Below are 13,337 nucleotides of genomic sequence, written 5' to 3' on the forward strand. Positions count from 1 at the left end.
GGTGCCTTAATTTGTACATTTTCATGGCCTTAGAATTGTAACTAGCAACTTAATAAATCCCTTTTATAAAAGCCATTTCTGGTGCATTTGGCAGCATTAGAAAGCCAAAACAATTATATATAGTTAAGATGTCAATTCTATCCAAATTGACTTACAGCTTCAATGCAATCCCAATCAAAATTCCAATAGCTTACTCTGAAGAAATGCAAAAGCCAAGCATCATCTTTATTTGGAAGGGCAGGGGATCCTGAATAGCTAAAAATATCTTGCAAAAGAAGAATGAAATTGGAGGACTTACACTTCCTGACTTTAAAGCATATTATAAAGCTACAGTGATCAAAACAGTATGGTACTGGCATAAAGCTAGACATATTGGTTATGGAACAGAATTTTGAGAGTTCAGAAATAGACCTGTATACTTATAGTCAATTGATTTTCTACAAGGTAGGCAAATCCACTCAACTGGGGTAGAACATCTCTTCAACAAAATGGTGTTGGAATAACTGTATATCCATATCCAAAAGAATGAAAGAGGACCCTTATCTCACACCTTATACAAAAATGAACTCAAAATATACCAAAGACTTACATATAGGGGACAGGAGTGTAAAACACCTAGAAGAAAATTTAGGGAAGCATCATCAAGATCTCATGGTAGGCAGGGGTTTCTTAGACTTCACACCAAAACACAAGCAAGAAAAGAAAAAATAAATAAATGGAGTTTCTTCAAAACTGAATACTTCTGTGCATCAAAGTGCTTGTCAAAAAGATGAAAAGGCAGCCTACTCCATGGGAGAAAATATTTGGAAACCACATACCTGATAGGGTTTTAATATACAAAAAAATAAAGAAATCCTATAACCTAACAATAAAAAGACAAAAAACCCATTTTAAAAATTGCCATAAGTCTTGAAGAGACATTTTTTCCAAAGAGGGAATACGAAGGGCAAAAAGTACACGAAAAGATGCTCAACTTCACTAACGATTAGGGAAATGCAAATCAAAACCATGAGAAATCATTTCACATCTACTAGAATGGCTACTATTAAACAAACAGAAAACTGCAAGTGTTGGAGAGGCTGTGGAGAAATAGGAACACTTATTCACTCCTGGTGGATTGTAAAATGGTACAGCTGCGGTGGAAGACAGTTAGGCAGTTCCTCAGGAAGCTAAGTATAGAATGACCATATGACCCAGCAAATCCAGAATTCTGAATGTGATTGCATTGAATCTGTTAGTAAATTTGGGTAGAATTGACATCTTAACTATATATAACTGCTTTAGTTTGCTAATACGCTCAATATATACCCAGAAGAACTGAGAGCAGGAAGCTGAACAGACATTTGCACACCAATGTTTGCAGAAGTGTTATTCACAATTACCAAAATATGGAAAGAATTCAAGTGTTCATGAATTGATGAATGGGTAAACAAAATGTGGTACATACATATGAGGGAATATTATTCAGCAGTAAGAAGGAACGAGGTCCTGAAGCCTGCGACAACATGGATGAACCTGGAGGACATTATATTGAGTGAAATAATTCAGACACATAAGGACAAATATTGCAAGATCTCATAGATATGAGCTAATTACAATAAATAAAATCATGGAATTAAAATCCAAAATATAGGTTACCAGTAGAGAGAATGAAAGTAGAGAATGGGGAGCTGACACTTAATTTGTGCAGAATTTTTAACTAGGTTTAATTTAAATGGTTGGAAATGAATAGAGGTAATGTTAGCACATTATGGTGAGAGGGTGAGAGTAACAACACTGAATTATGTGTGTGATTTGTGGATGAAAGGGTAAGCTCAGAGTTGTGCATGTCACTAAAAGGAAAGCTAGAGGATAAAACATGGGATTGTATAATGCAGTGAACCCTGTTGTGGACAATTACTATGATTAATAGCACAAATATGAAAATATTCTTTCATGAACTAGAAGAAATGTATATCTCTATTAAAAGGTGTTAATAATAGAGTGCTATATGGGATAAAATGCACCTATAAAAACTATGGACTATTACAATTAACAGTAATATTTTAATACTCTTTTATCAATAGTAACAAACGAACATCAATGCTAAAGGTCAATGATGGGGGGGTAAGAGGTATGGGATTGATAGAGAACTCATAAGATCTTGCCAACATGGCTGCCGTGGTTGATGCAAGGCAACACAAAATGGCCTAGCCCGCGGCCGGCTTTCTTCCCGGAACTGGCGGTGGTAGTTCGCGCCAAAAGCACTAACCTTAAATCTGCCCTCCACCCTAGCAACAACTGCCACCAATCCCCACCCGAAACGTGTCCCTGCTTGCTCCCAGCCTATATAATTTTGGGCACTTCCTCAATAAAGCATACGCCTTCGATTCCCCCCTGATGACAGTCTTCTGAATCGTTTCTCCGTGACTATGTGCTGTGTGCTGTGTGCTGTGTGCTGTGTGGCTGACTCAGAACGGTCACTACCAACATGGGATGTTTGGGGGGGATTGAGTAATGAAAATGTTCTAAAATTGATTGTGGTGATGGATGCACAAGTGTGTGATGAAACCGTGAACCACTGATTGTACACCTTGGATGGACTGTATGGTATGTGACTATATCTCAATAAACTGCTTTAAAAAAACCTCCTATAAATGAACAAGTTGAGCAGATCTATTATTCTTGGGAGAAAAAAAAATAGAAAAAGGGACAGAGTGAACCTTCCAAGAACGACACCTTGCAATTACATGAGTTTTTAAAGTGCTTTCACTTTTATTACCTCATTTAATCTATTAGCAACCCAGCAAACTAAAGAACTTCATAGTCTGAATTTTTCAGGTATCGAATTATTCAAAACAAATAACCTAGAAGGCTGAATAAACTGAGGCTGCACTTGCATTAAAGATGTTGGAAAAGTTTCAGAGACAAGTTTCTTTCCATGTTCTCTGAATTTTGGTGTGTGTCATGTACAGTTGTAGCCCATTAACCACCAACCTGAAGATGAAGCTGGCACACAGAGGAAGGCAGAGTCAAAGGAATTGTAGAAAAATGGAACTGTAGCCACTAGATTAATGCAGCCCTAAAAGCCCATCCTTTGAACTTTTATTTTTGTGAATGAATAAATGTTCCCGTTGTTTCAACCAGTTACAGAGTGTAATTTTCTCCTATCTGTAATTGAAAAACATACTGATACAGCACCAACATCAATTACATTTTTATATGCATTCAAAAAGCAGGAATGAGGTCCTGGGAAAAGACAAGAGCACACTTAATTGGAGAGCGAGGGACGTGAGAAGTCTGGACAAAGGGCGTCTACTAGTCAGTTTATGGCTATGTGTGCAGACAAGTGTGTGGGGCGGTGGGCTGGTGGGAAGAGAAGGCAGGAGAGGAAAAGGGAGGCGAGAGTAAAAGAAAGGTGAACTTTATTGTACTTACTAGCAGAACTCCTTTTAAGTTCCTTGAATACTTTGCTTCGACAGGAAATAGAGCATATTAATAAATCTGCAAAATTATTAATTAATTTTCGAATAACATTGGCTTAGAGCAATGTTCCCAAACTTCAGTTTTTCCAAACACCTTTAGATATTTATCATATTTGAGTATGATTTTTACCTAAGAATTTACTGTAACTCAGTGGTTCTCAACTAGGGGCAGTTTTGCCCCCAAGAGGGCATTTGGCAATATCTGGAAGCTTTTTTTTTGGTAATAACTGGGGGGAGAAAGCCAGAGGCCAGGGATATTGCCAAACACCCCAAAACGCACAGCACAGACTCCAACCCCAGCACACCTCCAGCAAAAGGATGATCTGACCCGAAGTGTCAGCAGTGCCAATGTTGAGAAGCCCTGATTCAAGTCGAAACTCATTTTAATTGTCGTAATAACAAACATTTAGTGAGCAGCACTATATTTTAAATATTACTGCAAGTGCTTGCTCACTGGATCCACACATCAACCTGATGTGGTAGATACTATCATTGAATCTATTTACAAGTGAGGAGACTGAGGATTAAGGGAACTGTCCAAGGTCAATGTACCTGAACCTGGGTAGTAGGATGCTAGAGATCTTGAATTTAAAAAGACCATATTTTACATCACTACTGTAAATGAAAACCAGCCTCACATGCCTTTTATAAGAGAAAGACATAAGAATGAATATAAAAGCAAAAACTAAATTCTAGCTAGATATTTTTGCCTGCTGAAGGTTCTGGGGCTAAAGCCTAAACTCTCTGCTAAAAAGTATTAGGGAGGTATTAAAACCATACTGGCATCAAACCAAGAGCTCCTCGTTCATATTATCAGAACTGAAAACAAATTTAAAAGGCAATTAACTTTCCTAATGAGTGATTCAATATTATATAATGCTGTGTTTGTGCAGCACTTAAAATCCCAAACTCTTAAATAATACAAAGCCTGGGATGGTTTATTCTACCTAAATTAGTTAGACCTGGGTTCAGATTTTGGACCCATTACTTCCCACCGAGATTATATTAGATGTGATTTAATTTCCTTATCCACAGAAGTGGGACAGTAACATCTGCTTCTGGGGGTTGTTGTGAAAATTAAATGAAATATAAAAAGTCTTGTCAGATTACTGGCAGAAGATTACACAGCAGAAAATAAATACTAGTGTCTCTAACTCCCTGAAGATTCTGTGGTCTTTTTTCAGCTCTGTATTAGATTCTCGTATGATTCTATGATTATTCAAGCTCTTTATGAGCCACTGTGGGCAGGTAGTCACACTTGATCCCTGTGTATCTCAGGGAACAAAGAGCTGCTTTCAGTCTTACTAAGAGTAACTTAATAGGCCTCCTGGGAGGAACTGGCTTTTTGAGCTATGCTTTGTAGCTTAGTGAGGGTTATTGATGATCCAGGGAAGATAGTGAGATTGCAAGCATGATGGTCCTGTAACAGCAACTCTGATAAAGGATGCAGGTCCTGGTGAGTTATCAAAGGGAGGAAGAAAGCTGAGGGAAGGAGAGAGATTTACTTCTTAGAAACAGAGTTGTGGGTCTATCTTCATTTCTTTACATGCACACATACACAACTGCTCCAATTTTAGACCTGCCATTATGCCATACAGTCACTGAATTTAGAGCTAAAGGCTATACAGTAAATATGAATAGCACCTCCTATAGGACTGGATTTGTGACCCTGAGATATGAACTAATGTAGAGTTTAGAATTCAAATGAGTGTTGGAAGTAATTGTCTTTTTGGTGGTTAAAATGCCTTTTTTCTTTATGCTGCGATTGCAGAATTTCTTCCCTACTTGATTCCTGATACCTTTATTTTGGGTAGTAAATTTTCCTTCCCAGTCTGTTTTCATTTTGCCAAGGCCCTTTATCCTGTACTTAAGTGAAATGATCAGTGTGGAAACAGAGTATGACCTATAAATAAGGGATTTGGAAACACTTGGTCAAATTTCAAGCTGGGACTGAATACTTTGGTTTTCTGCTCTGGGGATGCTTCCTAGTTGCTCTGATGTCATAGAGACCTCAAGAACAGTGATATTTTGGGAGGGTTGGAATATTTCTCCTGAAGAAAAGCAAATGGTTTGGCTATCTGAGACCAGATTCCTTTCGGTACAGGACAGGGGAATTATGTCATGTAGAGCAGGCTCATGTCTCTAGCTATATGAAGAATGCGGCTTGCTCAGTTTGCAATGGTCGTTAACTATGACAACTACGGAGAATATGAGAGAGATGTTAAGAAGACAGTGTGGTAATGGTCATGGGCAAGAGAAAACAAATTGTTAAGACTTATCTGGGGTCCCTATAGTACTTGAATCCAGTGCTCTCACAGGTAGGGATTCAAGGCCATATTCAAAGATCTGACTTTCACATTTTATTATTTACATTGATTCATGTCCCGAACTTCTTATAATTGATCCCTTCCATGCATCCATTTTTTTCTTCATCCATTCTGCTTTATGTCACTTTGAGGAAGAGAATGTAATACAGAGAAGCAGCCTAAGTGCTTAAGGCACAACCCATAGGGCTGCAGTGCCTGAGAACAGGCACTATTTAATTAAGCCAACTGTGAATTTGCGTGGGTGAAAGTAACAGCTGCTGATTCCTAGGATATTTTTAAGTTGCACCCAATCAGAATACTCTCTGTGTCTATATATGGTCCTTTGTGCTAAAGGACCTTGTGGAGATGGGTGGGCTAGAAACATAGACTCCTTGACAACTCTATTATCATCACTTGATCCTTGACAGCAGATTGACAACTTGCTCATTGGGAAACTTCAGTAAGGTTAAAAGTTAAGCCATTTATCTAACATACTCAGCAGTGACTCCTCCATACCGAAATCCCCCACCCTCTTTGTTGCTAGGTTCTTCTAAGATTCAAGGAGAGACTTATTTGTTCAGTCCCCATATACTTTCAAGCTGCTTAGTTACCACTCTTGTGCACAACATGCACTACAGGCAGACAAACTTTTAAGAGCACAGCAGATGAAGCAGCAAGCAAGCCTAGCATATTGAGCCCCCTGAGCCGTGTGCTATATGTAGCAAACAAAAACACAACTGGCAGAGTTAATTTTAGGCTTTTCAACATTGGCAATGTCCTATCAACCTGGGAAAAGTAGCTTAGAATAGGCTCAAAATGGACCCTCCATCTTCCTCCCCATGCAGTTTACTAGAAAAGTAGCTATATATGATTTCAATTTAGTGGGGAATACAATTAATTGTGGACAATGGTAAATTGACAAAGCAAGAAATTAAGTTTGATATTTACTCAGCAAGGTCCATGCAAGACATATTTTATAATTTTTATGGACTAAGATCCTGAAAATGATACCCAAAATAGCACTTTTTCATAAATTCTATAAGACTGATTTCTTAAAAACAAAAATACATTTCTATATTGCAGTGCTTCATTACACCAAAAGTGGGTTTGCAATGGTAAGTGGAAATAGAAGGTTTATTAAATTATGCTGTTTATTAATGTAATAGGAATTTAAATGCAAGGAATAAATACATGCTATTAATTCCACATGCACAGGATCCAATTCTTTCCTGACCCTCCAAAATAGTTCAGGTCCCCTTAATATACACTCACATAACAACATCGACTTTTATGTCATGACACTTACACAATTTCTAAAGTTGTTTTACTTATTTGATTGTCTATCTTCCTTCAATAAACTATATCATTCGTGATGTAGTTTATAGGCTTTAGTGATAAATGAATGCAGTGATAGACATCAAACTTCATGAACCAAACTTTCATGCTTCCATAGTTTTCTATTACATCAAGTTAATATATTCTTGAGAAGCATTCATGACTCTACATTGGTTTATCTTTAATGACACAAGATAAAGAACTGAAATCTAAAGAGCATTGATAAGGGTCAAGTTGAATTGATGTCTTAGTTCTTTTAAGTGGGATTGTGAAGCATGCCAAGCTTCATTTAGAATTATTTAATCTAATTTAGGGGAAAACCGATTTTGCTGAATTTAGTTTGTATTTACTAGGCATGTGACCTTGAGAAGTTATTTAACCTCTCAGCATTAATTCCTGTATCTAGAAAATGAAGAAAATAACACCTAATATTAACCTCATGGGGCAGTGTAAGTAATAAATGTAATAAAGATAAAACATGAAAAACTTAGCAGAGTGACTGGGCCATTAATAAATGGTAGCTATAAAAACAATCTTGTATAACTGAATTAATTAGATGGAATAATTAGCACATCAATCTAAATATTATGCAATCAAAATACTCTTATACAACAGAATGAATTTTATCAGGTTACTAAGGATTTGTAGCTCAAGTATAGTTTTTCTAGTATTTATTGTTCAGGTATACATTCTTCCAGAGTCAGGTCACATTACTGAATCAGAAAAGAAAAGTGGCTCAAACACCAATGCCAAGATTTAGTCAGTTTCTTTGCTCTGGCATTAATAGCATCTGCTTTTAGATTTACAGGTAAAGGAACTCTTTATATATAGGCAAAAAGAGATACCTAATCTGAGGGCAAGAGAAGAACGCTTTAGTCCAAAAAAATCATCTTGCATATCAGTTCCTCTTGAAGCCACATCATTAACAGCACTGATAGGTCTTTTCAAAGGGAGACTTGTTTGTTGTTTGATTGTTTTTCTTTTTATTATGGAAAATTTTAAAAGTAAACAGAAATAGAACAATACAATGACCCTGTGTACTCATTATCTGGCTTTAACAATTATCAACTTATGGCCCATTTTGTTTCATCTATACTCCTACTTACTTTCTCCTCCCATATTAAGGAAGCAAATCCCAGGTGTATCATTTCATCTATAATGTTTCAGTAAATATGTCTAAATATAAGGACTTTTAAAAAAATAATAACCAGAACATTATTAGTTAACCACAATTAACAGTAAGCCCATAATATCATCAAATAGCCAGTCAGTGTTTAAATTTCCATTTGTCTCAAATGACATAAACACTAGTCATTGTTTTTCAGACTGCTTTTTTGAATCAGGATGCAAATAAGGTCTGTACATTGCAATTGGGTGATATGTCTCAAGCCTCTGATAATCTTTAAATTCGTCCTTCAGTTCTATTTTTTTCTTTGCAATTGCATTGTTGAAGAAATTGAGTCCTAAGTAATTTTCCCTCAGTTTAGATTTTGTTGAATGCATCCATGTGGTGTCATTTAACATGCTCTTAAACATCTTCTTCTGTTCTCTGTATTTCCTGTAAACTGGTAATTGGATTTAGAGGCTTGATCAGATTCAGTTCAATTTTTGTTTTCAAAACCTCTTCATAGGTGGAGATGTATTATTCCATTAGGAGGCACATACAGTTTGATTTTTTCTCTTAGAGACATTCATCCATTAGGGGTAGCAAAAATGGTGATATTCTAATAATAATTCAAAACATTTGTATTTTTTTTAACTTAAATACTCCTATAAGAAGAAAATTTCCCTCATCTACTATTTGGCTTTAACAGGTATTAAATAACTGGTGTTATATTACGTGGGATTAATATATCTGTTAAAATCTACTGTGAACCATCTCTTTTAAGGTGATAGGAATTCTAACCTTGAGGGAAAGGAGACATAAATGTAACTGAGGGAGAGGGCGTAGGTGGTGACTGGGAACCTGAAGTATCTGGGAAGAGTGGTATGGAAAGAAGAAATAGAGATGCTTAAAGGTAACACTTTGGTAGGTCTGCTCTTTTTGATACATAAATTCTTATTTAAAAGCCAATACCATGGCTTCAAATACCATTTACTTGCTGAGAACTCCTGTATTTACATTTCCAATTTATACCTTTCCCTAGGCTTCGCACAACAGTCAAAAGTCTACTTGACATCTCTACCTTGATCAAAAGTCATCTCAAAATTAACATCTTTGAAAAATTAGTGGGTAGAATACAAATTTTTATAATCTTGCTTCATAAGAAAAGGACTACAAGATTTTCAGCAGCAGAGTTACTTCTTGAGGTTGGATCTTTAGGAAGAGTGGTATAAAATATGGACTGGTGAATGAGAAATTAGAATTAGAAATATGTATTTGAATATACACTCTGATCCAAATGTCCCAGTGTTTCTGAAATGCTGAATAATTTCACATGACAGCCATTTGTTTGACTTAAGTGTCTAATCTGCTGGAATTATATTCTGTATTATGAACATGACATCTCTCATTTTTTGGACCATTATATTTTAAGTTTTACCAGCTGTCTGAAATTTATCTCTCTCTCTCTCTTTTTTTTTTTGGCATGTGCAGGCTCCAGGAATCGAACCCGGTGCCTCCGCATGTCAAGCGAGAATCCTACAACTGAGCTACCCTTGCACTGCCCTCAGCTGTTAACTCCAAGCAACCCTCTTAATGGTATTATAGAGATCCATTCAGCAGGTATTTTTGCAGAGTGTCTCCTCTGCCAATCTTTCTCCTGATTCGGTATCATAGGACTCACCTAAATTGCATCAGACCAAAAATAAGGCTACCTAAACCAGCCTACCAAATCAGAGAGCAGTTGGAAACTGTGTGCCAGTCATTTGAAGGATATCTGTGGCATGACAGAATTTTAAAACTTTCATCTTGGAGATCAGGTAATAATCCAAGACCCTTATTTTAAAGGGGGTGAAACTGAGGCTCTGATATGTTAACTGACTTGACTTGATTTCCCCAAATAACATAATTTCCAAACTTGGTAATATGTATCTTACCTTCTGACATCCCCAAATAACTTATATAGCAAGTTAGTACTATATCAATACCTATAACACAGGGCCTTTATTTATGTCATAAATCCATTATTTTCATTATATTAAGATAAACATCCTCTCCTCTTTCATATGTCTTTTGAGCCTTCAAGTCTTCCAAATATTTTTGTGATCTCTGCTGTTCCTGAGATGTGTCAAGATTTCAATATTTTCTTCTATTTCTTAATGACTTGATTTACCAACATACCAAATTAATAGTGTATAAACACAATAGAATACATTCCATATGTGCACCTTTTCCAAGTCTACCAATGCCATTAGGAATGAAAAGCTAAAGTTGGGTTAATAATTGAATATTAACAATTTAGGTTTTGTTCAGCTTCTTTGAAAACTTACTTGAGGATTCAACAGGTGTTGGGAGTAAAGAAAGACATCACTTGTGTAAAATAATTTTCACCTAAAATTGATAAAGTTGTGGTGGATATTCAAGCTTTATGGACCACTCTTAAAGAATATAAAGCTTGCCCTGGGTTTCTAAACTATATGAGAAGCAAGACTCTCCATAAGGAATTCTGAATCGTTCTAGTCCCTAGAGTCTTTTGTGCATCAGAATGTTCATTGGTTATAATGGACTTCAGTCCCATTCTTGCATACTCAGTATCACCACTGATGAACAGCCTACCACGCCGGGAGCCCAAGATAAACGGACCTCAGCTCTTCTCCTTGTCTCCATCAGTTTTCCCAAAGGCTGATGACAGTCTAGCTTGACTGATCAGGCAGTGACAGACCCTGCCCTTCTCTTGGTTCAGGGTTTTAAAATATGCCCATAAAACGACAGAGACCTTGAAAACCCATTTAGTCCCTTTTCCGGCAGCATGACACCCAGATCATTCCAACCAGACGAAACGCCATCCTGTTTTTAAATGGCAGCAAAGAAAGAGATTCCACACTCTTTCATCACCCTTTACTGGGCACTCACTGGAGGCAGAATTCTGGAGGCAATCCCATGCCTCACTGCAGGACCCTGACAGCCTGGACTTGGAGCCCACTTCCTCTCTGACCGCTGAAACCCAGCTGAGCGGCGGGAGCGCTCGACCCGACCCCCAACCGGGCGGACAGGCCTCGGCGAGCCCAGCGTCCCGCGACACAAAGGTGGCTGGAAGGTGAGGGACAGGGAGTCGGAATCTGAGGGGCCGGGTGGGCGCGCGCCACTCTCGCGAGACCTCGAGGGTGGCGAGAGAAAGGGGCTGAGGAGGAGGTCCTCGCGGAGCCGCGGCGCCCAGTGACCCGAGCCGCTGTCCTCCAAGCGCTCGGCGGGCGGCCCTGTCCCCGCCTCCCCTTCGTTCCCTCCCATTGAGCGATTCAAGCCGTGTGCTTCCCACTTCCGCCCCCTCTGCCTGCCATTGGAACTAGCAAAGCCGAGCGAGTTGCGGCCGCCGAACCACCGGCGCTCCTCTCTTCCCTCTCGGGTTCTCCTCCTTTTCCTCCCGCCTCGCAGCTCTTCCCTGGCAGCCGCCGCCGTTGCCCCGAGGCTTCGCGACCGCCGAGCTCCGCAGCCCGCGCCGCGGCCAACATGAGCTTCTTGTTGTGAGTAGCCAGGCCCCGCTTGCGCCAGCTTTGTTCGGACGCGACCTGGGCCGACCGGTCTGCGCCCGCCGCCTGCCCTCGGCTCGGCCCTGCTCTCCTAGCCCCGCACTGCCGGGGCCGGCAGTTCCTACCGAGAGTGTCTCCGGGAACCTGCCCGCCGCGCCCGTGCTGCCTGTCCGCCGACTCTACGGCCGCCCGCTTTAGCGCGCATGGAGTCTTCTGAGCCCCCAACAAGGCTCTTTCTCCCTGGACCCCATGGCTCGTTACACCCCGGTACCTGCGTCCGGATTTCTCCATCATCCCCACCTTTTCCTCTGCTCTTGTCTCGGGCTTGGTTTGTCTTGACCTGTACTCAACGCGTGTCCAGTCGGTTGTCTCCGTCCTGCTGCCCGTTGCCTATTTCTGGGTTCTGAGCACAAAAGAGAAGAGTGTCTTACTTTTTCCGTCATTTCAGGGCCTTTTTAAACTTTCCTTTTAGGTCTCAGGGTTGGAAAGTTGGGTGACAAGTCCTGCTTGTTAGCCTCCCGGTCAAGATCCCCTGGTGGCAGCTTGGGATTTTTGGAAAGGGTCTGGAGCAGCCTTCTGGTTCTCTGAAGCTCTCTTCCTGAATCAGCGTGCTTCCCTGCCTAAAGCACACAGGCTTTATCTTTTTAGACACTCACCAAATATGTTCTGGGTAGTGTGCCCTGGGTTGATTAGGTTCATCTGGGAGTTGTTTTGCAAGTCATTTGTAAATACCAACTGTAGAGTCACATTTAGTGCTTGTTATTATTTCACTTATCATTTATTCCAGACAAGTTTGGGTGAAAGGGCAGAAAGACAGGATGGCAGAGTTGGTATGTGGAGGCAAGAGACAGGTTTCGAGTCTTACAAAAAACGGGATTACAACCCTGAGGAATTACTTTTTGACGACTTCGTTGCGATTTTTATGGCTAGAGAGCTAATTGAAAACGGGGGTTGAAACCAACCCCATACTCTTAGGGTTGTGGAGAAAGTACCATCTAAAGATTATTTTCCGTTACGATTTCTGTTTTTTTCCCTACGTCCTATAATTTTTTTTGGTGTGTGTGTGTGTGCGCGCGTGTGTGCGCGTGCATGGTCTGGGAATCGAACCGCATGAAACGTGAGCGTTCTACCACTGAACCACCCGTGCACCCAACGTCCCATAATTTTTAGTCATTAAATTGACATCTGCATTCGAGGCTAACTCATCCTTATTTTCACATGCTCATATCTCGAATATTCTTTATAGGGTGTTAAAGCAAAACAGTGATTATGGAAACTAAGTGCCAGGCAGACTTGCTGATATTTCTGATAAGGACAGGGGACCTGGCTTATGTTGACCTACCTAACATGTCTAAACTTGTGATACTTTTTCTTAAGCTCTTCCTAGAAGTTGATTCTGAATTTGTCAGATTGACATAATACTAGATAAGAGGACTAGGCACTTTTAAAAAGTCTTTCTTTCCAGTTTTATTTTGGATCAACATATCCAGGCATCTCAGCTTGAAGCTTCTCATCCAGAGTGTAATTGTACATTGCTAATGTCTGATTTTCGTTAACAGTTTAAAACCTGTCTTAGAAATAGCAGTGTAGACGATGTCAGAAT

The 13,337-nt window shown here is 39.5% G+C and overlaps 1 protein-coding gene across 2 annotated transcripts in view; it reads left to right on the forward strand.

The window, feature by feature from the left end:
• MOB1B (MOB kinase activator 1B) overlaps nucleotides 1-13,337 on the forward strand; it is a 160,305-nt gene that overhangs the window by 69,498 nt on the left and 77,470 nt on the right. Inside the window, exon 3 of one of the 2 annotated variants that reach the window (XM_077137058.1) lies at nucleotides 9,702-9,830. Coding sequence is in view for 1 of the 2 variants with exons in the window: in XM_077137059.1 (XP_076993174.1) it covers nucleotides 11,715-11,728 (14 nt within the window). In the remaining variant the exon portion in view is untranslated. Of the gene's footprint in view, nucleotides 1-9,701; nucleotides 9,831-11,499; nucleotides 11,729-13,337 lie in introns of those variants that run through there. The other variant, XM_077137059.1, reaches the window with a different exon arrangement.

The sequence above is a fragment of the Tamandua tetradactyla genome, chromosome 19, assembly GCF_023851605.1.
Source record: "Tamandua tetradactyla isolate mTamTet1 chromosome 19, mTamTet1.pri, whole genome shotgun sequence".
In the NCBI taxonomy this organism is placed as follows: Eukaryota; Metazoa; Chordata; class Mammalia; order Pilosa; family Myrmecophagidae; genus Tamandua; species Tamandua tetradactyla.